This window comes from Pongo abelii, chromosome 5 (genome assembly GCF_028885655.2).
Source record: "Pongo abelii isolate AG06213 chromosome 5, NHGRI_mPonAbe1-v2.0_pri, whole genome shotgun sequence".
NCBI classification, from domain to species: Eukaryota; Metazoa; Chordata; class Mammalia; order Primates; family Hominidae; genus Pongo; species Pongo abelii.
The window spans coordinates 140,077,466-140,104,435 of record NC_071990.2 but is presented as its reverse complement, the minus strand read 5'-3'; the positions used below and the strand labels follow the sequence as shown (position 1 = coordinate 140,104,435).

General features: G+C 40.8%; 1 protein-coding gene and 1 long non-coding RNA gene across 15 annotated transcripts in view; both read left to right on the top strand.

The window, feature by feature from the left end:
• The window catches only part of NHSL1 (NHS like 1), a 273,639-nt gene that overhangs the window by 132,973 nt on the left and 113,696 nt on the right, over nt 1–26,970 (top strand). For 2 of the 14 annotated variants that reach the window (XM_063725006.1, XM_063725005.1), the window contains exon 1: nt 15,548–17,227. The exons of 9 other annotated variants lie outside the window; for them this stretch is intronic. In XM_063725006.1, coding sequence (XP_063581076.1) covers nt 17,212–17,227 — 16 coding nt within the window. In that variant the 5' untranslated portion in view covers nt 15,548–17,211. Of the gene's footprint in view, nt 1–15,547; nt 17,228–21,487; nt 26,513–26,970 lie in introns of those variants that run through there. 3 more of the 14 variants (XM_054558221.2, XM_024249053.3, XM_054558218.2) reach the window with 2 other exon arrangements.
• On the top strand, nt 186–10,283 carry LOC134761561 (uncharacterized). Its single transcript, XR_010140357.1, has 2 exons — nt 186–2,577; nt 2,608–10,283. It is a non-coding gene; the product is annotated as an uncharacterized LOC134761561 (long non-coding RNA).

Below are 26,970 nucleotides of genomic sequence, written 5' to 3'. Positions count from 1 at the left end.
GTTGAAGGGATTATATAGGCACACGAGGAAAAGTAGTAATGAAACCACAGATTTTCATGTTAGGCTATCTTTTTTTGTGTGTGCGAGACAGAGTCTTACTCTGTCCCCCAGCCTGGAGTGGACTGGTGCGATCTCGGCTCACTGCAACCTCCACCTCCAGGGTTCAAGCGATTCTTGAGCCTCCACCTCCAGGGTTCAAGCGATTCTTGAGCCTCAACCTCCCCAGTAGCTGGGATTACAGGCGTGTGCCACCACGCCTGGCTAATTTTTGTTGTTGTTGTTGTTGTATTTGTAGTAGAGATGGGGTTTCACCATGTTAGCCAGGCTGGTCCCGAACTCCTGACCTCAGGCAATCCACCTGCCTAAGCCTCCCAAAGTGCTGGGATTACAGGCATGAGCGATCACACCTGGCCATGTTAGGGTATCTTTATTAAGAGAAGTCACAGATTTTCATAATTACTTGTTCCCTTAGCAACGGCATCTGTGATTTTTTCCAATGTATAGTTATACTTTTTCTAGCATTGTGAACTATGGGTAGTCTTTACCTTATATTTCTAATCTCCCTAATTAAAGATTATATTTATGGCAATCACTGTCTTAATAAATATGATTGGAAAATTTATGTATAATCAACATACACACTGTTCATATACACAAATGTGTGTGGTGTGAGGCTGGGGATGCCTGAAGCTGGTTGCAGTGGTGTGGCTGTGGTCTGCCCCTCTTCAGCCCGTACCACACCTCTTCTCTGTTCCGTTGAATTCAGCATCTCTGAGCATTCTCTATCAGTTCATTGCTGACATTTGATGACTGACTAGTAGATATCATAGACATTAAACCAACATTTATTTATTTAGTTTTTGCTAAAATTCGTTACTGTGCTGACTGCATCTTGCTTTGGATATTTAGGCCGTAAGAGAAATGGTGAATGCTTGCCTAGGCAAGCAGTTGTCTGAGACCATCTTCCCCCTGTGGTTGTAGGGGGAGGATTTGTTGGCCAAGTCTCTCAGCCAGAGCTTCCCCTACCAATACCATCATTTGCTGGGCTCATTTCTAGTGTTTGGGTGCATGCTTGGGCGTGCGCCTCGTGTGGCAGGCACATCGTGGGTTCTTGTGTTTGGAGAGCCCCTAGTGCTGCATACACTTGATATAAAGCAACCTTCTGAGTAACTCACACTGAGGAGCGACCCTTTCCCAAAGTCAATGTGAAAATAGCTTGAATCGTGAAGTTACTGGGAGCAATCTGGCCTATAAGGCATTTCCTAGAGTGGGAGCTCATTAGGGTTGGTGGAATGAAGAGGGACTCTACTTTCCCATTTTCATGCCCTCTTATTTTTTAAAAAGACTGTATTGGGAGTGGTAGTGAATGGAAGAAGGTGGCAGTAACCTGGAGGGAAGAGGAGGGGATAAGCTATAAGGAAAGAGAGATTGTGACTCCCATACTGATCCGGTTCTACGCCCCCCGCCCACCGCCGCTTAGCTAAGACTTTTTGGATTCCCATCCCCTAAGTAATCGTGGTTTGTGGGAGCTTGGTCAAATTTCTGAATATGCTGCTTGCATCGCTAATTGTACACTTGTAGTATTGTAGGTTTATTTGTTTTTATGTTTTAAGACATAGCTTAATAAGCTTTTGTGCACTATTGAAAAAGGTATAGAACAAGAATAAAGGCTAATCTATTCACTGGTTAAAATAATTTTAGTGGTACAAGTAACTTGTCAGGTTTGGGCTTAATATATGTTTGGCTTTCTCGAAGGAAAACTCACAAGTTATTAATAAAAGCCACGAGCAGTTGAGATTTCTTTAAACAGTATCACTTGAGTTTTGTCTTTTCCATAAACTTGACTAGAGAACATGAGAATAAGTATATTTTATTGTCGATACAGTTCCCTTGCCTCTATTCCCTAAGCTTCTCTTTAACTTTGTAACTAGAAACGCCTCAGCTAAAGCAGAAACTGGGTATCTGGTGTTTCTGGATTGCCTTCTGAGATAAACCAGCATTCCTTCCTGAATACGGGTGGGTATTGCTTTAGTCTTGATTGGTTGGGGATTCTTTTACAAAGCAGACACAAGGCAATTTGTGAATTTACCTTGTGGGTGGTTGTGGCTGGTGCTTAGTTTGGTTGCTGTGATCATCTTGCCTGGTAGTTATTTATTTACATAAGTTTTTCACCAGTAGAAAGTACATAGAATGCTCTGACTTCCTGGAAAAAGAACTTTTGATTTCTACCGTAAAGTCATTTCATTGCTGAGTTCTTCAACACACTATTCCCATTAGAAAAAGATGTTTTAAATATTTTTTCCTTGTTAGCTTCCCAAGTCCAACTCTTTGTCCTTAAGTGTGCATGCTTGAGTGTTGTTCTGTCATAAGGGTCTTAGCTCTGTTCCATTTGTAAGCCGCTTTTGAGCCACCGTGTCTCATTTGTGTGCTGTTGATGCTTTATGAAGCTGGCGAGGTTGGGGTTTCTCTCCTTCGACATTCCTTTGGATCAGCAGACCTTGGTTACATCGCCACTCTGGAGAATGTGTTGGTTTATTCAGTTGATCTGTGTTCTTATGTCATTGTAACCAGGGGAAGGTTATGCCACTGACTTTAGAAATCTCGAAGGTTATGTTCCAACTCCAACTAATAATAAAGGTTTGAACAAAAATCCAATTAGTAAATTCTTCTCTAGTTTCTGAGAAAGTTGAGCTAGTTTTCTCTAGAATGCATGCTTGTTTCAAATGGGGGAAATAATCTCCTACAGGAACTATGGTGTGAATGTTTTGGGGTTTTCAGGGCCTGAAAAGTTTAATTATAGTTTATTTTTTAAGTCAGAGAGTTTAAAAAGTTTTGTTTGTGTCCAAAGTAATAAATACACTTTACATTGGTTTCCATGCTACACATGGCATATATGCATGGCGTGTGTACATGGAATAGCTTTGTGGAATGATTTACCTTTACTGCATGTCTACATATGATACTCTGTTTTCTCTGTTTATTCTATTCTATGTTATCAAACAGAAAATGTCAGTCCTGACTTACTACTTGATTTTATGACCCTCGAAAATGGTGCTTTCGGTAGACTTCACTTCTTTCAGTAGGGTGTTATTATGCATGTGTATCACATAGCTTTTTTTTCTCAATATTTAGAAGTTACAAGCTATGATGGAATTTCTATAGATAGTCCACTGTTGTCTTGGTGTTGGAGAAAGGCCTGGTATACCAGGAGTACTTTGAGAAACAGTGTAGAGTAGTGGTGCCTCTCAGAAAACCATCTGGTCCAAAACCCAGCTGTGACTGAGCCATCTACGCATTCATCCACCATAGGAAGTCCTTTTCTGAGTTCCCCTCTGCGCCCCTAGTCCAGGACCCCCTTGGTGTATAAGCCTTGAAAGTTGGCAGCAGGACCGAGTGATTGCCAACAGGAGCCTTGCTGCCTGCTGCAGGGCAGTGTGGAAGAGCCTGCTAATGCACTCAGGCTGATTCCCTGCACCTGCTCACTGGCCCTAGGGAAAGCCCATGAATAGCAATGTCTGGCCAGTTTCTGCCCTGATCCTGTAGATTTCTCTGTCATTATGCTTACCAGCCTACTGTCCATCCCCCATAGGGGAAAATTAGTTGTGAAGTTTAGTCCAAAACTTTAACTTCCAATTTTTGGATTCTAGCCTGTATGTAGCAGAGATCCTATGTCGGAACTGGAAAACAAAAGCAATGTTTTGGTGGTTTTCTTTCTTTCTTTTTTTTTTTTTCTTTCTAAAGAGATAGAGTCTCCCTCTGTCAACCAGGCTGGAGTGCAGTGGTGCAATCATAGGTTATTGTAACCTGAACTCTAGGGCTTAAGGAATTCTCCTGCCTCAGCCTCCCAAGTAGCTGGGACTAGAGGGGCCTGCCACCATGCCTGGCTAATTTATTTTATTTTGTTTTTTTGTAGAGAAGGGATCTTGCTATGTTGCCCAGGCTGGTCTTCACTCTTAGCCTCAAGTGATTTTCCCACTTCAGCCTCCCAAAGTGCTGGGAATATAGGCGTGAGCCACTACCTGGCTGTAGTGTTTTCTTTGAAACAGTTACTGTAAAAAACTGGTAATTGGGGCCAGGCGCTGTAGCTCGTGCCTGTAATCCCAGCACTTTGGGAAGCCGAGGTAGGCAGATCACGAGGTCAGGAGATCAAGACCGTCCTGAACATGGTGAAACCCTGTCTCTACTAAACATACAAAAATTAGCTGGGCATGGTGGCACGCTCCTGTAATCCCTGCTACTCAGGAGGCTGAGGGAGGAGAACTGCTTGAGCCCAGGAGGCGGAGGCTGCAGTGAGCTGAGATTGTGCCACTGCACTCCAGCCTGGGCGACAGAGTGAGACTCTGTCTCAGGGAAAAAAAAAAAAAAAAAAAAAAGGGTGGGCACAGTGGCTTATGCCTGTAATCCCAGCACTTTGGGAGGCCGACATGGGTGGATCACGAGGTCAGGAGATCGAAACCATCCTGGCTAACACGGTGAAACCCTGTCTCTACTAAAAATACAAAAAAAATTAGCCGGGTGTGGTGGTGGGCGCCTGTAGTCCCAGCTACTCGGGAGTCTGAGGCAGGAGAATCGCTTGAATCCAGGAGGCAGAGGTTGCAGTCAGCTGAGATCGCACCACTGCACTCCAGCCTGGGCAACAGAACAAGACTCCATCTCAAAAAAAAAAAACCCCAAAAAACCCTGGTAATTGGTTAGAGATACTTTTCTAAATTGTGATCATATGGACTAGATGTTAACTTGTATAAAATACTAGAGGAGTATGCCTTTTACTTATTTGTAGTTCCATATAACAGAAGCTTGCCTCGTTCATCTTTCAGAATTCTAAAACAATTGAAAATATTTTTTAATGAACATCTTTCTAAAGTATAGTCTACACCCAGAGTCTGTTTACAGGTCATGGTGTGTGCAGTAGTCTTGCATGGTCTTTTTTCATCATGAGGATAGTTCTGTGGGAGTGGCAGGACAGGTGGCATTGCCCCTTTTTGTTGTGAGCAAGCAGTTCCTGCAATATTAAGACCTGCCTGAAGCCATAGAGATAATTGGTATAGACTGGATTTGAATCCACTTCTCGTGAGTTAGTCCCACACTCTTTTCATGACACTTCAACAACTCTGCTCAATCAAAGAGTACAATTTAACCTCGTTTTAATGCCCTGGTGTCACTGTGACTAGTCATTGGACCTTGTAATAATCTGGTGATGCCCTCGTGGCCACTGAATATTGTAGGGATCTTTGCTTTGGCATGAAATGGATCTCTGCAGTGTTCTTTAACTTCCAGTGACTGTTTTGTATTTCACTTTTGCTGGAAGCCTTTCTCTTTCGACAGTGTACTTGCACCTGTCTCTGGTAGTCCCCACCACTCTTTGGCTTGGTGTTGCTCATGTGTTACCTTGTGTGGGGGGTCTGGGTAACCCAGTGTATTGCAACAGTATTGACTGGAAGATGCATGAGATCCCAAGCCACAATCCTGTGGGCAATGCTGTCTGGTTGGAGGCCATTTTGATTTCTTCTTTGCCATATTTTGAGTGGTTGAATTTGTCAGAAGAATGATCCGTTGATAAGTGGATGTTACTCTAATATGTAACTATGTTTTTTACATGTTTATCTTCTGTTGGCTTTTCGTTTTGGTACGGTGGAATAAACAGTGGAATAAAGTACATGTTTGTGTTAACATCATGGACCAGTGACTGTATTCGGCCATCCCAGTGTTTTCTGTAAACATTACATTTTAATCACTCCTGTAAAAATCACTCTGAGTTTTCAAGGAGGATTATCATCTACTGCTTTGTTTCACTTACTAAGCAAGTATGCTTTTAAACCTTGATTTCGCCATTAACTACTTTCTCTAATAACATGTTGATTGTCACTCTCTTTTCTCCATCTGATATTTAGACACCAAGTTTATTTACTCATTTTTCATTTGGTTGAAATTTCATCCCCCAGATTTCTATTTCATGTTTTTGTTCATATCCTCTATATTTAAAAAGTGAAGAAATAGTGAAGATAAGACATATTTCAATTATTTAAAACCACTTGCAGTGAGCTGAGATTGCGCCACTGCACTCCAGCCCGGGTGACAGAGTGAGACTCCATCTCAAAAAAAAAAAAAAAAAAAAAAAAATACCACTTCTACTCTACTAAACATTTTTGGCCAAATACTTTAAATGATATTTGAGCCTCATTAATGCGAATGGGAATGATATAAAATGTGGCTGAAAAAGCTGATCTGACCCTCTGGTTTTCCATGAATTTGTTAATGAACCACTAATATCCCAGTACAGAGAATTCACATGACTTTTTACTAGTTTGTGTTGAAATGCTATAATCCCCATTTTGCATACTAGATCCACAGTGTTTGCTCAATGAGTACTTTGATTTGCACATAGGAGACCTACAAAAATGTTTAAATGCAACCTGAATTAATTGAAAATAGAGAATATAGAAAATTCTGTGACTCAAGAAACGGGGCTCAGAGAAAAGAAAAATAGTTTCCAAAAGCATTGTTATTCCTTCTCTCATTCTCTAAACATTGAAGAATTGACAGAAGAGTCTCACTCCTGATAGGAAAAGCTTTTGGTACTTTACATAGTTACTCTCTATTTTGGTTGTAAAATATCAGAGATGGTGACAGTTTTAAAGATGTCTTTCTTTTCTAATGAAATGAAAACTCAAAGAATTCTGACTTTTGTGTTTACCTAATGAGAGAAATCAACTTTAGTAATTATTTAGAGAGAGCTCTTATTGAAGCAATGACCACACATTTTCTTCTCTCTGTGCCATTTGAAGCATTTTCGTAAATATTTGTACACTGTCTCTAAATTGGACATGTGAAGGGATCCAAGTAGAGTTAGCTTAACAACAAGGCTAACTAACGTGTCAGGGCTGGAAGGAACCTCCAAGATACCCTGTCTGATCCCTTGTTTGGCAGCTAAGAAGGGAGGATGCAGAAAAGTGAGTTAGCTTGCTCAAGGCCTGTACCCAACAGGGCCCAGTGAGGCTATGTCCTTACATTCCTTTGTCCCCTCTTAAGGTATTGAGAGTGTGTTCCTTTCTATTAGTCTCTTTAATTTTGACATTCCTGACTGCCCTGTGAGGGTCAAGTGACAAATTCCGTTTCTGACCTTACAGAGCAGGTTTTGGAAGTGTCTTAGTCACTCTGTATCACACAGAAAGTTTTCTAAGCAGATGTGCAGAAGATAAGCAACTTTCCATAGCAAAGACAAAAGGGGAAGAACGCCAGTCCTGAAAACAGGCTTTCTCATGTCACTTTTATTCCACACAAGAACAGAATTCATTCAGTTTTCAAAGAACGAAAGAGGAAAAAGAAAACAAAAACAAAAAACCAACCCAAGGGCACCAGGCTGCAGCCTTTCTTTGTTAGGAACTGAAGTCCCTAGAGACAGTTGACTAACTTAATAGAGCTGTCAGAAGCACACCTGCCTCGAAAGCAATAGATGCATTTTAAAACTTTAAACTTAGCATTCTATTTTTGACTTGGAACTTTTTCCCTCTTGAGTGGCTGTAGACTTATTATAGTTAATAGCTGAGTTTACAAAGATGCGTTAAATAAAAATAGAACACAAAGTAAATTCCAGCCATTACCATTAACAGAATGGTAAGTTACTTCTACTAGAACTTTATTGACTTTAAGCTAGAGAGAAAGAGAAAGAGAGAGGTAAAACAAAAATAAAAAAGGAAAAGGCTCAGATCATGTTTGGCATGATCAAGAGGAAGATCAGAAGAGCTGTTTTTGTGGGCCGCGCTGTGCTCTGTGGATCTTGTAACTCTGTGATTATCATGCACCGTGGCAAGTCTCCACCCCTGAAGATGGTCTGCCGATTTGAAGAATCATTTTCTTGCTTATTTTTAAACTCTTAAAGACAGGGAAAAAGACTGAAGGAGCCTAAATGCTGTGGTTTCCTCAAACCATTATTGTTGTAAATCCTATGGGTCCTGAAGTAACTCACTATTCCTGAAGTTTCAAACTGCCTCACGCCTCAGAAGCCTTGGCAGTTGAAAGGGAAATTATTAGCTTCTTCCTTGAAACGATGTCACTAGCGTTAAAGGGGGACAAAAGTTGGTGAATGTGGTGAATTTCAGAAGTAAACTACCTTTTTATAGAAATTCCATAGTTCTTTACAGAGCTTTGAGTTTTTCAAATACTTAGTTGGTTTCAAAACACAATATTTTAAACAAGTAGGCCTTAAAGAAATTAAATATTAGAATAATGTATTCAATTATCTATGCAGAAGTTACCAGAAGCCTGGACATTTAACTTGGTATAACTTGCTCTTAATATCTTAGTATGTCTTCTGGAATTTTATCTTTTTGTTTGATGATTAAAAGTAATTATAGTCCAGTTACTCTCTCTGGTTATGTTTTACTAACACATACATTGTGGCAGAACTGTGGTCTGCCTGGTTGGTTGGTACATGAACTTGAATAATTCTTGATTTTGTGGGTGGAGGAGTTGCACCTGTTTCTGTAGTTGAAGGTTGGTTATGGTTTTTACTTAGATTACTCAGATGCTTAGGAGAAAATGACACAAATGACTTTTTTTGGTGGGTGGAGGGTCCCATTGATCTGTATGTATTGCAAGTCAGTTTATCAAGGAGCACGTTGAAGAAATACACAACGTGAAAGGACCTACTGTTGTATCTTTCCTTTGAGGTTATTTTTATGTGCTTTAACCTAAACCCTCCGAAATATAATACACATATGTTAGGTATAGTGGCAATGGCAAAGAGAAAACAGTTTAGACTCCAGTGGTTTTGTTTTTCTCTCCTATAATACAGTTCCTTATAAGTTTACTAAGAAAGGGAATTTGGGGACATTATTATGACATCTTTCGGTATCCTCCCTCCATCTGGACATATTGGTGTTAATTCTTTTGTAAGAGATATTTCCAGGAAATATTTTTCTTCCTTTTTCACTTCCATCATCCTTCAAATATTTAATTCAGGCAGAATGAGAGTAGGAAAAACTGCTTTCTGAGTTTGTTGTGGTGAAGTTGCCTGGAGAGAGAATGGTATCTGTATTTGTGTGTTTGTAAATGAGACTTTTTCAGATTATTAATCCTTTAAGGAAATGATAGTTTATAAAGACTTCACCATAAAGTTTAACTATTAATGATCACTGACTTCCATTTAATAATGAGTTTTAATACCGTCATGTGTAGGGAAAATATGTCTATTTAATTGTAAGGAAAATACGACTTTTCATAGGAATCTGTGCTGGTGGTTATGTGTCTTATCTAGGTTTTATATACTTTCCACTAATGATTTGCTTTTGGATGAAATAGCAAAGTAATAATAATTCTGCTTTACATATCTGTGCAACAAACATGGATCACCTATCATGTTCCAGCACCCTGAAAAGTACTGGAAGTTAAGTGTGAATGAGCAAGTTGCTGCTTTAAGGAACACTCTTGTTGGGTGGGCAGAATTGTAATACCATGCCAGCCACGTGAAGGAAGTGCCATGGGACATAGTGCAAGCTTGAGATTGATCCTGCTACTGGAGAGGAGCATGGTTAGAGGAGGCTTTAGAGAAGTAAAAAGCAGAGTATGGGGATAAGGGCTGCATTCCAGACAAAGGGGGCAATAGCCTGATTCAAGACAATAGAGGTACAAGACCCTATGGAATATAATGCAGAGCTTACCAAGGGGGTCACTTAATGGGATACGTCCAGAATAGTTTGGAAAAAAATACTGAGTACAAGTCCAGACAGGCCTTTATTTGCTACATGAGGAGTTTAGGATTTATCCTTATCTTGTGTTTTTTACATAAGTAGAAACATGATTTTTTTTCCTCTGGAGGGAAAGGATGGTGCAATTGGAGTTCTTTTGAAAAGATGTAATAGGTGTGAAGGTGGATTAAAAGGTCAGATTTTGAAAGAAAAAATATCAACTACAAAGGTACCAAGGAGTACTCTGTCTCAAAGAAACATCTCAGCCATAGGCACTATGCTTTGAAGTGACATCAGGGCTGGATAAATGGCACAAGGTTCCATAGTAAAATCTCCTTTCTTCACTGCTGCTCATGAGGTGTCACTGTGCTTCTGAGGAAATGAGTGGAGTTACAGACTGGAGCTCAGTGGACAGCAGTGGAAGTCAAGGCAGCTTGCCACAGCTAAGGGCAACCGAAAGAGGCTGGAAGGTTATCTAAGCTAAGAGCCCAGGTCAACTTGGAAACTCATCTTTACCTTTCCTGGGAAGATGAAACCAGAAGGACCTAAAGGTTCTTCCAAAAAAAAAAAAGAGAGAAAAATCTAACACTTTGGGTGTTAGGGGAGCTAGCTAGGGTGCCGTGAGTGAAGGCACAAATTTCATGAAAAGGAGCCAAATGAGGGCTACTTTCTTGACTGTGATGTCAAGAGACCTAGGCTTGGCTACAAAGAAAAAAAAAAGTTGAAATAACCTCAAGAACTGGCTCAGGAGGGTGTATATGGATATCTATGTATCTCCTGGGGGGACGGAGCCTCGCTTTGTCGTGCACCACTACACCCAGCTAATTTTTGTATTTTGAGTGGAGACGAGGTTTCACCATGTTGGCCAGGATAGTCTTGATCTCCTGACCTTGTGATCCGCCCGCCTCGGCCTTCCAAAGTGCTGGGATTGCAGGCATGAGCCACCATGCCCGGCCCCAGGAGGGTGTATTTTTAAATGGCGAATTAGAGCAGAGCTCCCATGATTCAGGGAGGAAATACAGTGATGTGAATGTGTCTACCCAAGGCCAGAGGCCATTGAAGAGCCTCCATGAAGCATTTGTGTAGTTGCCTTACTGCTCCATGGTTAGTTTGAGTCCAGCACAAAACACCCCAGGATTCAGCTATTTCCTAAAAGAAAATGCAAAGAGGATGAAGGTTGCCCTTGGGACTCAGTAGGTCAGGCCTGGCTCTGGAGTGGAGAAAACTCAAACAGGATACAGGCTCGGATGATGTTGGTAAGAGGCAGTGTCCAGAGCAAAAACCCACGTTCTATATTCCCCTGCCTACAGAGCTGGACGGACTGAGGGCACTAAAATGGGGACTGGTTTTAAATCAGTTTCCCTGGTGAGCCAGGGAAACAGTGAAATTAGCCAGTAAAGTTATAATGCTATAATTTTTTTCTTCTTTCTCTTGTGCCTGAGGTAGTAATAAATACATAGAAAAACCCAGATTAAGTCTCTTGTCTGAGAGATTCAGAATACTGGTGAAACTAGAAGTATTGTAGAATAGTAGGGGAGTGGAGAATGACTAAAACTTGGGTAAAATGTGTTAGTCATGGTCATAGGTGCCACCAGAGTGGATTCTTCTCTAGGGAATTGGCTTAACCTGGTCATTCTTATCTTAGAAGTGTCAGAGGGTTTCAGCATCTCCAATCTCTTACATCCAGGGGGAAATGGAAAGCACTGTGATGGGAAATATGTCTTCAGGCTCCTCCAACTTGACAAGCTTCTCATGCTTTAAAAGCATGTCTAGAGATACGGCTATGAAAATAAGCATTGCCTGTCTGAATATAGTAGCCCCACCTTATCCTTGGGGGATATGTTCCAAGATCACCCAGTGGATGCCTGAAACCACACATAGTACCAAACCCTATATATACTATATTTTTCTTATACATCCATACCTATGATAGTTTATGAATTAGGCACAGTAAGAGATTAACAACATAACTATAATAAAATAGAACAATTATAACAGTATGCTGTAATAAAATTAATATAAATGTGGTCTGTTTCCCTCTGTCTTGATATCTCTCTCTGTTTTAATATTTTTGGACCTCAGTTGACCAGGGGTAACTGAAAGTACCGAAAGCAAAACCTCGGATAACGGAGGACTACTGTACTGTACTTTGCAGTTGAGGTGAAACAGACCTGTGAATGGGTATGGAGAAGGATTTTTCCATCTTTATCTGGGCTTTTTGGCAAGAGTAAGAGGATACATAGGGAGGAGATATGGTTTGCCTGTTTTTCTTGTATAATTTTGTTTTGTGTTTTGCCAGGAATGAAGTCAAATTTTGAGCTGATCTAGACGCACTAATTCTGTGTATTATGCAAACTAATTTCTAATTTATTCTCATCCCCACTATTTTATGGAAATCAAAATTAAACTGGTAGCACACAAGTGAAATCACACTGGAGTGGTTTTGAAGACATAATTAGCTAAATATTTTTGGCTGCATGCGTGGATACCACTCCCTCTTGTAGAGATAATAATGTTAAACTTTAACATGATGCTGGATGTTGTAATCCTACAAGGGAGAGAAGTGGTTGCCGCCCTAAGGTCATGGTTGGCAAAGGCCAGACCTTTGTGCTGTCCAGAGGGCTACAAATCCTGTGAGTGTGCATCATCTTGGACCTACTCCCTTTCACAAAAGCTTCCTAGGTATTTATTTTTCAGTCTCAGTAGCAATGATCAATGGTGTCAGACAATCATTTCAATGTATAGTTCTTATTTTTTCCTAGTTTGAACAGTGTGCCTTTTCATGCTTTATTCTCAAACATACAGTTGTAAACACAAGGGCTTTTTAAAATTATTATTTTATTATTATTATTTTTGGAGACGGAGTCTCACTCTGTTGCCCAGGCTGGAGTGCAGTGGCACGATCCCAGCTCACTGCAACCTCTGCCTCCCAGGTTCAAGCGATTCTCCTGCCTCAGCTTCCCGAGTAGCTGGGATTACAGGTGTACGACACCACGCCTGGCTAATTTTATATTTTCAGTAGAGATGGGGTTTCACCATGTTGGCCAGGCTGGTCTTGAACTCCTGACCTCAGGTGATCAGCCTGCCTCGTCCTCCTAAAGTGCTGGAATTATAGGCATGAGCCACTGTGCCCGGCCAACAAGGGATTTTTTTTTAATATGATAACTTTATATTTGACATTAAGAAAAACCTCTTTTGTTGTCATTGCTTGAGGTTAATGCTGTGAAGTTTTCAGGTAGTGATACCTATAATTTCAGCAATTTAATAGAGGTTGGTATTTGTGCTGTTTAGAAGTGCTATAACATTTTGCTGCAGTAAGTACAAGGGTATGGAAAAAATAGGTTTTAAGCCTATGTAAACATAAATTGAAGACAATTTAAAAGAAAAACAAATCATGCCCATCTCACATAATTATTACCTTGCTAAATGTGTAAGTTCCCTAGGGTCACTGTAACAAATTACCCCAAGTGTGGTGGCTTAGAATAACCAGTTTATTCTCTCCCTGTTCAGGAAACCTGAGTTCTAAAATCAAGGTGGTAGCAGAGTCCTGCTCCCACCAGAGGCACTAAGGGAGAATCCTCTCCTGCCTCTTCCAGCTTCCGCTGGTGCCAGGTGTTCCTTATCTGTGACAGCATCCCTTCAGTGTCTGCCTCCATCTTTTATGACCTTCACTGTGTCTCTGTGTATCCTTTTCTCTCTCTCTTTTTTTTTTTTTTGACAGAGGTTCGCTCTTGTTGCCCAGGCTGGAGTTCAATGGCGCAATCTCGGTTCACTGCAACCTCCGCCTCCCAGGTTCAAGAGATTCTCCTGCCTCAGCCTCCCATGTAGCTGGGATTACAGGCATGCGCCACCACGCCTGGCTAATTTTGTGTTTTTAGTAGAGACAGGGTTTCTCCATGTTGGTTAGGCTGGTCTCGAACTCCTGACCTCAGGTGATCCACCTGCCTCGGCCTCCTAAAGTGCTGGGATTACAGGCATAAGCCACCATGCCCGGCTCCATTTTCTCTCTTATTAGGACACTCTGAGTGGATTTAGGGCCCACCCTAATGCAGTTTCATCTCATCTTGATTCTTACCTCCCTTAACTTAAGAAGACTTTATTTCCAAATAAGGCCACACTCTGAGGGTGGACATGAATTTGGGGTGGACACTATTCAACTCACTACATTAAATTATATATGCTTTAACTTTAGGAGAGTAGCTTAATTAGATGGCGGTAGGCAAGAACTACCACTGATCATTATTAATTTTGTGTATTCTTCTGTTATGTGACTTACCACACTGAATTATATTTATTCCACTCATCTCCTGCACTAAACCACAAGAAGGCAAAGATTCTTTTCCCGTGACCTGACATAATGTACCTAATAGTATGTGTGTGTATTCATACCAAAAATAAAAAATTAATGAGTTAAGATGGAAGCTTAGAGTTAATTTAGTCCCCTTGTTCTATTCAGTCCTCACATTTACAGGCCATGAACTGCTGTAGAGACTAACTATTGGGGCATCCAATCTTTTGGCTTCCCTGGGGCCACATTGGAAGGAGAAAGATTGTCTTGGGCCACACATAAAATACACCAACCGTAATGATAGCTGATGAACTTAAAAATTGCAAAACAATCTCATAATGTTTCAGAAAGTTTACAAATTTGTGTTGGGTCACATTCAAAGCTGTCCTGGGCTGCATGTGGGCCACAGGTTGGACAGGCTTGAACTAGATAGTGATATAGATATGACTGGAAGGAGATTCTCTTTACTTTCCAATCCACTGTTCTTTCCAGCATATAAAGTCATCTCTATTTAAAAAGGCTTAAACTGCCAGGTGCAGTGGCTCACGCCTGTAATCCCAGCATTTTGGGAGGCTGAGGTGGGTGGACCACAAGGTTAGGAGTTCAAGACCAGCCTGGCCAAGATGGTGACACCCTGTCTCTACTAAAAATACAAAAAATAATTAGCCGGGTATGGTGGCGGGCACCTGTAATCCCAGCTACTTGGGAGGCTGAGGCAGAGAATTGCTTGAACTCAGGAGGTGGGGGTTGCAGTGAGCCGAGATCGTGCCACTGCACTCCAGCCAGAGCGAGACTCCATCTCAAAAAAAAAAAAAAAAAGGCTTAAACTGAGTATTCAGAGTGCTGTTAAATATGCCTAATCACCTGAGACCCTGTGTATTAGCCTGTGTTCAAAAGTCTTAAGTCTCTAAGGTAGGAGTTCCTTTCTCTCTCTCTCTCTACAATTCGAAAAGTTAAATGTAACCCATGAAAATATTTTCAGGAATACCTCTGTAATTTGTAAATTACGTGGGAGAGACTACTCAGGAGAGGACAGAGAATAACTCAGATCAGCCATGGAGAGAGTCCCGTGGTGAGATGGAAGAGGCTAATCAGCTGGTCTGGTTTTGATCTTGTTTGTTAGGTGAATCAATCACCTCATGGTTTACACAAATGAGATGAGCTATGAGGTTCCCTCCCATTCTGTTCTAAGAGTGGGTGCGGTGGCTCACGCCTGTAATCCCAGCACTTTGGGAGGCCGAGGCGGGTGGATCACAAGATTAGGAGATTGAGACCATCCTGGCTTACACGGTGAAACCCTGTCTCTGCTAAAAATACCAAAAAATTAGCCGGGCACTGTGGCGGGTGCCTGAAGTCCCAGCTACTCGGGAGGCTGAGGCAGGAGAATGGCGAGAACCTGGGAGACGGAGCTCGCAGTGAGCCGAGATAGCGCCACTGCACTCCAGCCTGGGCAACAGAGTGAGACTCCCTCTCAGAAAAAAAAAAAAAAAGAAGAAGAAGAAGAAGAGTTAATATCACTGTTCATCATTCCCCATGCAGGTTTTTTTTTTTTTTTTTTTTTTTAATCCTAACTAGCTTCTGGCTAGAGACCTCTTATATATTCTTGTGATCATAGAAACTAGTACAGTGACTTCCTTATGGTAGACAACATATTTATTACCCAGGTGCTATTGGTGATTCAGGGTGACAGGGAGCAGAAGCCCAGCTGGGATATGCTGCACCGTATATTGAAAACCAAAAGAACATAGAGCATCCTTACTGTGTGGCAGTGAGCACCCCAGGACACAGACAGATAGATAGATTGGTTCTGTGAGTCAGTTTCCTGCATCCTGTGGAGTCAAAAGGAAGACCTGCAAACAGCAACGGGTCCTGTGAACAATGGCCACTTCCTGAGCCAGGAGACTCTCACGTCTCTGTAGGGAAGGACCACGGGGCCACTTAGGGTTCAGACGGTACTTTTCAAGCAGGGTGCTCCTGAGGCAGTATTTGTGGACTGTTTCTCATCAGATCTGTCATAAGATTCCTTCTGCCACTTTCCACCTGTGTTTGAGAGTCCATAGTCAAGTAACCTTGAACTTGCAAGAGTGAATTTAGCTTTCCAGTGGAGGGGAAGAAATGTACTGATCGGATCACAGCCACAGTAGAGCTAGAAATTCTCATACTCTAATGCTGCCTTTGTTTCCTCGTTTGAAAAAATGACATTGCCATAGAAGTGTAACATGCTTCACATTTTTATCCTAATACTCAAGTGGTTTTCTTGATTTTTGTTTGTTTGTTTCTTGTTTTGAGACAAAGTCTCACTCTGTTGCCTGGGCTGGAGTGCAGTGGTGTGATCATGGCCCAGTGCAGTCTCGACCTCTTGGTCTCAAGCAGTCCTTCCACGTGGCTCAAGTAGCTAGCACCACAGGTGCATGCCACGATGCCCAGCTAGTTTTTTTGTTGTTGTTTGTAGAGATGGGGTCTCACTGTGTTGCCCAGGCTGGTCTCAAACTCCTGGGCTCAAGTGATATTCCCGCCTTGGTCTCCCAAAGTTCTGGGATTATAGGTGTGAGCCACCATGCCCGCCCCGTTTTTAAATAGCAGTATGTAGTAGTAATGATAGCACTTACTTTGTGCTTACTATTTGTCTGGGACTAAAAGAGCATTTCACATATATTCACTCATTTACATAGACTCAGACAACGGAGTGCAAAGTTTCCTATTATAACGTGCAGTGTTAATTATGTGCCAGTATATGGTGTGTTCTATATTAGAAAAAAAAGGGGAGCATGTGAACAGAAAAGGAATAATGAAGTCAGTGAGTAGTAAGTCATAATTAATAGCAAAAGATTAAACTGAATCGAGTGATTTCTTTTTTGTGTCGTTGATCACGTGAAGAGCTGCATCCGCTGTGGTGGAAAATGCTGAGAGAGAAGCACAAACAAATGGGCTCGCCTTTGGGCTGATCTGCACTGGACTGTATGAACGGTGACTGCTAACCCCTGGCTCCTTTCCCCTTTCAAGATGATCGCAGGCTGATTCCATGGTGTGAAATAACCCAGGAGAGATAGGGAGGTGTCAGCAGCACAGCCCAGCAGGCTGGGGATTGGGCAGTGACTTCCTGGAGTAACAGGCGCTGGCTGGCCGCCCCGCTCTCTGGCAGTGAGCGCTGAGGAGGTGGGCTGGGAGACAGCTGTGCCTAGCACTGCAGCCTTCATCAGTCCACAGAGCACAGCCCCTCCATGGAACTGCTGCAGAATGTTCTGCCTGAAAGGTGAGGGGACTTCGTGTCCATTTGGGTGGCAGAGTTCTACTTGGGGAAGATTGTCATTTAGCATCAAAGTCTAAATCACAGAGCTGATTCCAGTAAAAATCAAAGTTTGAGGGAGTTTTGTAAGTATGAAAGTGAAAAAGTCATTGTTCTTTTTTGTTGCAAACAGGAAGAAAGACCTCCTGCTGGGGAGATGGAATTCTCTTCTAGACAGAAAGGATATTTCTGTGTTTGAATGTGTTTTGTTATAGACAAAAGTAGCTAAAAGTTTAAAAGAAGGTTTTTAAAATCAACTGAATAAATACAGGAATAGTTTACAGCAGTAGTATGAGTCTATTAGAGAAGTTTTTTCATGTAAGGAGTTGTTCATGTAAAGGGTTAGAAGGAGTAGAAAAGGGTAAAGGATTCTATTGCTTTAAGCTTTACTGTGTGAACTTAGGAGTGAAATTAATTTGACTATAGAACATACTTCTAGGCTGGGCATGGTGGCGGGTGCCTGTAATCCCAGCTACTTGGGAGGCTGAGGCAGGAGAATTGCTTGAACCCAGGAGGCGGATGTTGCAGTGAGCCGAGATTGCGCCACTGCGCTCCAGCCTGGGCAACAAGAGTGAAACTCGGTCTCAAAAAAAAAAAAAAAGAAAGAAAAGAAAGAACATACTTCTTGTTCTGGCCACATATGGATTATAATACTTCCTAAGTACTATAAGATGGTGATTATATGAGTATATGTTGTCATTCCCTGATTAGTCAAGGAGTATTTTCTCTCTTTAGGCATTTATTTTTTTCTGTCAACTCTATTTTTCTTCCAACTCTTGTTATAATGTAATTAATGTAGGCATGTGAGAGTGTGTTTGTCTATGTGATTGTTGAAATGGTCGGGGTAGAGGGGGAGATGAATTTCCTTGGAACTGTTCTGTTCATATCTTTCAGTGTATGTCATTCTGTTGATGGGAAATTCTTGACATCTTTTCAAGTTTTGGAAATAAAGTGGTCCTGGCTTATTTGCTTTGTGGATTGCTCCTTTGTCCTCAAAGTCTGTTCATGAGGTATAGACGTGGATTTTGTAGACCCAGCCTTTGCAATTTTAACCTTATTTTGACACCTTAAAACCCACCAGTCTTTAATATTGAACTTGGTGTTTGGGATATTCCTTTATATAGTAGGTGCAAATTTGGTGAAATTGAGGGGGTAAGAACAAAAAGGAACATCACATTTTTCTGTCCTCAAGCGTTAAATTAATTCTTACTACAGAGAGTATCTAGTTGCAGTGGATTTCCAAGGAGTCATGGGCTGACATGAATTTAATTATTTCTGAAAAATAATTTTAGATGAAAGGCTCTCATTATGAGCTCTCATGACACTGTTTCTTCAAAAAATTGTTCTAAAAAAAGTTTAGGTATGAAGAGTCAGTGGTATTATTGGATGAAGGTACATGCTACCTAGTGTAATTTCCACAGCGCAATTGAAATCATTACAATCCAATGATAGCTTAAGGTTTACAATTTTTAATTGAATATGGGTGTGGAATTGTTACTGGGTAGGACATCTGCAGCTTCAACATATTTTTCTCCACCTATTCCCATAACAGCCATTTCATTTTATTAAAGAATCTCTCATTTTCTTGGACTCTTAGTTTCTGTGGTAACTCAGATAATTTAAAAAACTCAAACATATGGCATGTGATGACAACTAAGTGCTTTTACGCTGAAGTGTGTGTTCTAATCAGGAATCCACAATCGCACCCTTTTAAAGCCTACTCTCTGATCTCCCAGCAGCTAGGACAAACAGTTGACTTCTACTTTCTTCCTGTGACTTATAGCTTCTTGATTTACAATAATGATTTTTAAGTTGTCCTTTGCCCTACATATGAAGCAAGCCCATGATAAAATAAGGGTGAGTGAGATTAAGCAGAAGAATTAGTAAGAGCTACTTGTTGATGCTTTGTGTTCTTACTTTGGAAAAGTGGCTTTCATTCATTGGTCTGTGGCTAGCCAAGGTCCTAGGGGCTATTGCATATGTGGTTGTGATTAGCATTGATTTTAAAGGAAACATGATTGCTCTTCCTTTGGTTTAAATCATGTTCCTGTGTGTTTCTTGTAATTGCTGAAAGAAAACATTTAAATCAGATCGCTTCCCACATTGATGCAGGATTTCCTTTTCTCTACTTAGACTGTTTCTTTTCTGAAGCCAGGTCTACTCAGCTTTTTGTCAATTTGGCCTTCCTTGAAGAAGGATGCCATCTTTCTCATTATTGTCACTATCGTAAGTTATATAGTTGCAGTCACTCTTTGCTATTGAAGTATCTGATACATCAGCTTCTCCTAACTGCATTTTGTATGTGCAACATTTGAGCACTCAGTCTTTGGGAAGATGTTCTGTGAAGTTCAGCTAAGGTCTTTGTGGCTAACAAAGGCATGGTATGTTCCTTCACTGTGTAGCAAGTGATCCATTATGGTCTGGGAAGTGAGTTATGGCTAATCAAATAATACGATTAATAGCAAATAACATGATTAATAGCAAACTACCATGTGTACCATTCACAGATTATTCAAAGAAGTAGAATAGGCCAGGTGCCATGTCTCAAGCCTATAATCCCAATGCTTTAGAAGGCCGAGGAGAGAGGATCACTTGAGGCCCTGAGTTCGAGACCAGCCTGGCTAACGTAGGGAGACCATGTCTCCACAAAAAAATTTAAAAATTAGCCAGATGTGGTGATATGGAACTGTAGTCCCAGCTACTTGGGAGGTTGAGGCAGGAGGATTGCTTGAGGCTAGGAGTTCGAGGCTGCAGTGAGTCATAATTGTGCCCCTGCACTCTAGCCTGGGCCATAGAGTGAGACCCTGTCTTGAAAAAAATTTTCAAAGAATAAATAAAAATTAGAATAAAATGTTTTTACTACTAAAGCTACGTGGAACATAATTACACTTCTCTGAAATAGTTCCGAATGCAAATTTCTTAATTATAGTACATCAGCTTTAACTTTGTAAACACTAATTATCTTTGCAGTGCTTCTCTAACTTCGGTGAAGACTTTTTAAAGGAAATTTCCAAACCATTACAGACTGATATTTTGTAAAACACAAAATCATGTGCTTGTGTGACAGCACCACATTGTCAAACAGCTATAAAAGTTCTTAAACATTTAATCTCATTTCCTGTACTAATCTTATGGTGGACTGGTAGTGAAGTATTGTCCTACTGGCACTGGTTAGTAGACAAATCTGCATTAGTTTCCCAGAGCTGTCATAACAAATTACTGCTTAGTGAGTGGCTTATCCAGAAATGTATTCTCTCACAGTTCTAGAGGCTAGAAGTCTGAAATCAAGGAGTTGGCAGGGCCATGCTCCTTCTGAAGGCTCAGGAAAGACTGTTCCTTGCTTCTTCCACTTCCTGATGGATCCAGGCATTTCTTGGCTTTTGGTAGCATCACTTGAGTTTCTGCCTGTCTTCCTACAGCCTTCTTTCCTGTGTGTTTCTCTGTGTCTCTGTGTCAGATGTTTTTCTTAAAAGGACACTACTCATTGGACCTTAGGGTTCACCCTTAATCCAGTATATCACTTCACCTTAACTAATTACATCTGCAAAGACCCTATTTCCAAATAAGGTCATATTCCAGGGTTGTGAGCGGACATGATTTTGGGAGGACGCTATTCAATCCAATTCAGTGGACCGCATGTAAAATCACATAGCCTGAGGGCAGCTGCATGGGAAGTGTGTTTAATGGAGAACTGTAAGAATGATATCCAACATAGCTGCTTTGAGGATGCCTTTGAAACTATGGCAATGCAAATTTAAGATGAGTTTGTATGTGTAGGTAGAAGAGTTGAAAATGTACATACCCATTATGGTCAGTCATGCAAAGGAAAATGTTGCCTTTTTATTTCCTTTAATCGATTCGGCTTCTTTCATGAACTCTTATCCTGCTGAGAAGGGGAAAAACAAAAAACAAAATTGAACTTAGTTCATTGCAGTCAACTCAGTGTGAGCCAAAAATTTAAACGGTTGCATTAGATAGCTCAGTCTGTTGGATGACTCAGTCTTTCAGCATTCTCCTGCTTATCCTCCTTCTCTTCAAAGGGGACTCTGTTGCTAAGTCCCCCTTATTAGTATAACAGAAGTGAACCATGCTAAAATATGTACTTTTGAAATCATTGGTGTGATTATTACACAATGTTGAAAATTTTAAAGCAGACTCTCTGCTGTTGAGTTTTAAAAATGAGGTAAGATTTTTTAAATGATGTTGCTTTTATTCTTATTTTTTTTTGGGACAGAGTCTCGCTCTGTTGCCCAGGCTGGAGTGCAGTAGTGCGATCTTGGCTCACTGCAACCTCCGCCTCCCGGGTTCAAGTGATTCTCTTGCCTGAGCCTCCCGAGTAGCTGGGACTACAGGCATACACCACCTTGCCTGGCTAATTTCTGTATTTTTATTAGAGATGAGGTTTCACCATGTTGGCCAGGCTGATCTCGACCTCCTGACCTCAAGTGATTCGCCGCCTCAGCCTCCCAAAGTGTTGGGATTACAGGCGTGAGCCACCACACCTGGCCTGATGTTGCTTTTAATATGGACAGGGTGCATACATCTATCCTTCTGTGCTCCAGGAATAATTTCACTATATTTTATAAGCATCATAGACCTCAAGTTCCTGAATTTACTAATGGGTTTTACCTGGTTTTGCATTCTCTCTAGGGACTTTTAACCTGGTTTGTGTTAGACTAGGTTCTTTCCCTTCCTCAGCCTTTATATGTCTTCCAAGAGGTAGAAATCTAGTTTCATGAGCAGAAAAGTGGTGAATTCTGTGGAATTGGGTGTGTCCCAGCTGCCTGCATGCCCCGAACGATAGGGTCCTATACTCTTTTCTGCTTCACAAGTTACTGATTTAGGAAGGCCTTTAAGTTGTCTAATAATAGCAAAGAGTTATGTTGGAGATTACAGCTATGAACAATCTCAGGCATGTGCCTCTGCTCCCACAAGGGCAGTTCATATTAGAAACTAACTCTATCCTTCCTCTTCGTGCACCCTGGAGCAGATCACAGGCCTCTTTCCAGTTGTCTTGTGTATGTTGTGTATGTAAAAGAATTCCTTAGATTCTTTTCTTGGCAGCATTTGGAAAATAATGTTAGGAATCAGAAACAGATTTGTTATTTCTGTGCTGAAACAAGTGCATTTTTCAAGTGAGCTAGTAAGCAACCATTTGCTCTGGAAGGTCCCCAGCCCCTTCTTAAATCTGGTAATAAGCTATCAGATAATCAGTGAGCAAAGTTTATGCTAGTTGATTCTGAGCACCATTTTGAAAGACTTTTAAAAAATCAAAATGCAAAGCAACCCTGGGAATATTGCATCTGTGTGACTCTGGACATTTTACTATCATACATTTAGATGTCTAGTTTTATATAAATTATCAGTGGCTTTTAGAACCATTGTTCTACAATTCTTCCTGGTTCTTTCCTCCTCCTTTCGTTTAAAATTGCATATAATTGTTAGTGGGTAATCTACGGCTACCAAGGGGAATTCCCATTTGCTCAATCTGCAATTTAAAGTAGCACTTTTAATAAACACAGTGATAATAACATGCATTTTTCAAACTGGTGGGGAAAGCCCTTGGAATTTAATAAATGAAACAAAGCTGGCTAGCCCTTTATTTCTTTTGTCTTTCCCTTGAAAATGTTATCATGCTTTTTAGTTCTCTTTTTTTCCTTCCATGAATAGTCAAAATCTGTTTCTGAAATCTGTTGCAGTAGAAGCCAGATTACCATGCTAAATAGGTTGTGTAATACTATAAATTGAGATGCTACCCTATGGACTGAAAGAGCAGTTAACAGAGTTTTGCTGCCTAAAACGAGGAGAACTTGGGGTCTGCTTGTTTCTGGAGCATGCTCTGTGCAATGCTCTGGGTAATTTTGTGGAACTGAATCAAATGACTTGAATTACTGAAAGCATTAGCTAAGATTTCAGTTAAACTCTTCATTTTAATATCTCCTGTTCCATTTCTACCTATTCTGGTTTCCTTTATTTGCTGATTTTCATATTTGTCTTTTTTAGGCCCCCTACCTCGCCTTAGCTGTCCTCCTCAGTGATAGCTCATTGGGGGAGCAGTATTACACCTAAGCCATATTGAACTCCTTCTAGTTACAAGGATGTGATCAGTAGTCTACACACGCGTTAGTAAAGGTGATAGTTAATAGGCAAGGCAGATGGACCCATGTGATAAAGGCAGTTTACCTCTCAGGACATCATGTCACCACCATTAACCAGGTACAAAGGTATGCAGGGGTACATATTTTTCTGTGTTAAACATCAGAAGAAAATACTGCTGAAAACAACCTGAGGGTCTTTAAGCAATTAATAGATTTTGCACGATTAAACAGTTTGGCAGGATATGGTATTGGGGATGTGGGGTGGAAGATGGGTAGTCTTAAATTGGGAACATTAATTATTTTATAAAATTGTATGTAGCAGTTGCATTTAAAATTAAGAGATCTTAATTTGACAGCCAACAGAATGACAAACTATTTGATTTAATGTCAGCAGCGTTCATCTTCTATCTGGTGATTACGTGACATTTATCAGTCTTTGTTAACTTAGATTACATTTAGAACTTTTTTTGTTGTTGTTAGTGTCAAAATGTGGTTAACCCTGAGAGCCATTGAGACAAAAGGCCAGAGTGACTTGACTGTGGGTTTAACTTGGGGGAGGGGGGTGCATGATAAGAGAAATGTGAGTGCTCATCACCACTTTTTCTTTGGAGTGTCTTCTTATAACAAAAAGATATAAATAGCATAAAGTGAGTGTACTGCCACAAGTTGCAGTACACTTTAAGTGAATTTATATATACACAGAATAGTTTTCAAAAGGTCAGATGATAACATATGTTCGTACTTGTGAAATTTTGCAAGACAGCATTTGAGAGCAAAAGAGAAAATCTTGGCTTTGCTGACCACAAGAGGCCATCTATGTTCTTCATCATTTTGTTTCACTGAGTGAACTGTGCAAGGTTCACTGTTGCTGGAACTTTCAGAATAAAAGTTGGGACAGACGCCTCTGCTCTCTCGAGGGCGCGAGCATTGGGAGCAGGGTCAGGGGAGGATGAACAGTGACTTAATGAGTGGTCTCTTAGGAAAGGGAAGGCAAAGGGGACTACAGGAGCCTGGCTGACGAGCCTGGCAGATGCCCAGAGGATGCTTGACTTGGTAGACGATCATGTGGGGAAACTGGGTTATACCAGACATTGAGAGTAGCAACTTTTCTAATTCCAAACAGAGCAAATGAGAAAGGGGCCTCAGAAAATGCCTTGGTGTTAGCTATGTGGGATGGCATGGCAAAAGAAAATGAAGTATATGAACACACCTAGCCCCCAGTAGTGGTACTCTATCTCTCCTTCCTTAGCCATCTCCTACAGATTTGCGCTTTTGCTTTATCTAGACCCTTCCTAATTTTAAGAGGACAAAGGAAGCTCAAGTCCTTTCTTTTTTCCTGGAAAAGTTTTGCTGTAACAGAATACCCAGTATTTTATGCAAAAGAGATCAATATTGTCCCAAGGTGGCTAATTTATATGTCAAAGGGTATCCAAGATTTGTCGACATTTTGAAATACCTCTGAAGTTCATCAACTCTGACCAAAATATTTTGATAGAATTTGGTGTGTGTTATTTCATTGTGTGTTGATGAGCACTTACCATGTGCCAGTCACTGTTCCTACCCCCAGGAAACTCTTCCTGTCTGATGCTCTGGACTTCTCACCCGCCTGGGTCTCTGAAGCCCCAAGACTTCTGGTTGTTTTCCTGCCCAATGTAAAGGTGCTACTGCTTGTGCCAGCTTTTGGCGGTTCTTTCCCCAAGATTGACTTTGGTAACAAAGCAAAGCCAGAGACTTTGTAAGGGGTTTCCCTGCTAATCATGACCCAAATAACAAAAATAATTAACACAGGTTTGTAAAGAATATTCAAGAAATCCCAGCTCTATCCGTTAATCATATCAGCTTATTCCTTGAATAAAGATCTCCTTAGCTCTGAGAATGGATCTGCCTAATAAAATATTGAGGATTAAGTAATAACTTACATAAGATGCTGGTATTTTCTCTGTAATATATAGTGATGTTATTTAAATTTGACCTCTCTAAGGGCTTAATTTGGTCTTTGAAAGTGAAGACTGATTTGTACCCTAATTTGCAAATGTGGTATTTCTACATAGTGAGAAAGGCAGATGTATTTCTCAGTTTTCATCACAGCATATTTACGCCAACTTTTAAAAAGTTTTCTGGACCTACACAGTTGTATAAATACATCCAGATGAATAAAAAAGTATTACAAGTCACATATATTGGCAAAGGAGCGTGGTAGCAACACAAATATTTTGAAAGCTATGTAAGCCAGTGAGAGTATCCTGATACTGCTCTAACAGCTCCAACGGAAGTGTTTGCTGCCACAGCAATTGAGACAAAACCTTTCCTATTTGGAAATGTTTCCTGGCAGAACAAATACTTGATAAAAATTTAAAACAAGATTTGAACTGCTCAAGATGGTGCCTTTTATAAAATTGTTTTATTTTTACAAACTCTCTCCACATCAGGAAGAGAGAAATCTATGGGTGGATGGTTTTATCCTTATATAGGTGGAAATGTCCTTATTTTAGGTTGACTGCTGTACTGAGGAATTGGGAACGAGCTCCCCTTAATTATTGGGTTATTTCTCTTCTCGTTGTATTTCTTCTTCTATCAGTAATTGGCAGCCTATTTTTCATCTTAGAGAGAAGAGGCCAGGGAGTGTGAGAGCTGTCCAACTGAATTGTCAGTCAGTAAATTACGATGGAAGTTTAAAACAAGTAGCATACTCAGAAGATGACATATGTCCAGAGTCGGGGGAAAGGGGAGGGAGAGCATTAGGACAAATCCCTAATGCATGCAGGGCTTAAAACCTAGATGACGGGTTGATAGGTGCAGCAAACCACCATGGCACATGTATACCTATGTAACAAACTTGCACGTTCAGCACGTGTATCCCAGAACTTAAAGTGAAAAAAAAAAAAAGATGACATATGTCCATCTCTCCAAAACCACGGAATCTATAAACGCTGAAAAGATTGAATGCAGATGATTAAATTTGTGATGTCTGTAAGCATGATTTAAATATAAAACATTAGTTTGATGTTTGCCATCACTTTTAGGTTTGGGTTTACAAGACTGCTCCTATAGAGATGGCTGATAGAGATGGCTGCTTTTCCGTGTCCAGTGAGAACTTTTAATGCTAAAACATCCAGTGTCGTTTCTGCTTGCCACAGAAAGTCAACGTTGGTTGGTATGGCAAATATCATAAATCCTTATTTGTATGTTATTTGACTTACGATAACACACTTGGCTGAAAATGAGTTTGTCTTAGTCGCTCCCCAGTCCTCACTCACCTTTGTGAAATCATAGAATGGATCCATTGTTGGTGTGTTATCTGGAAAAGATAAAGTGTCTATGAGCTGGGGGATAACTGGAGCCCCTAAAATAAATGAGATTCCTTTAATGCATGCCATACCACAGGTTTCTCCCAGACTGCTGTTTTGGACTATGTTTGACTAGATTTCCTTTACTCTAATTTTCCCTTGCCCTCTTTTTAATTTTGGAAAGCGACCTTCAACCTCTGTGTGTGAATAGCCACCCTCCTTTGTCTCTTGCTTGACGTTGGCCCCCCAGCAACTAGCTCAGTGTCATGACTAAAATTAGATCAGTCTGTATGGGTGCCCTGTAGGGAAGTGAGAGAACAGGCTC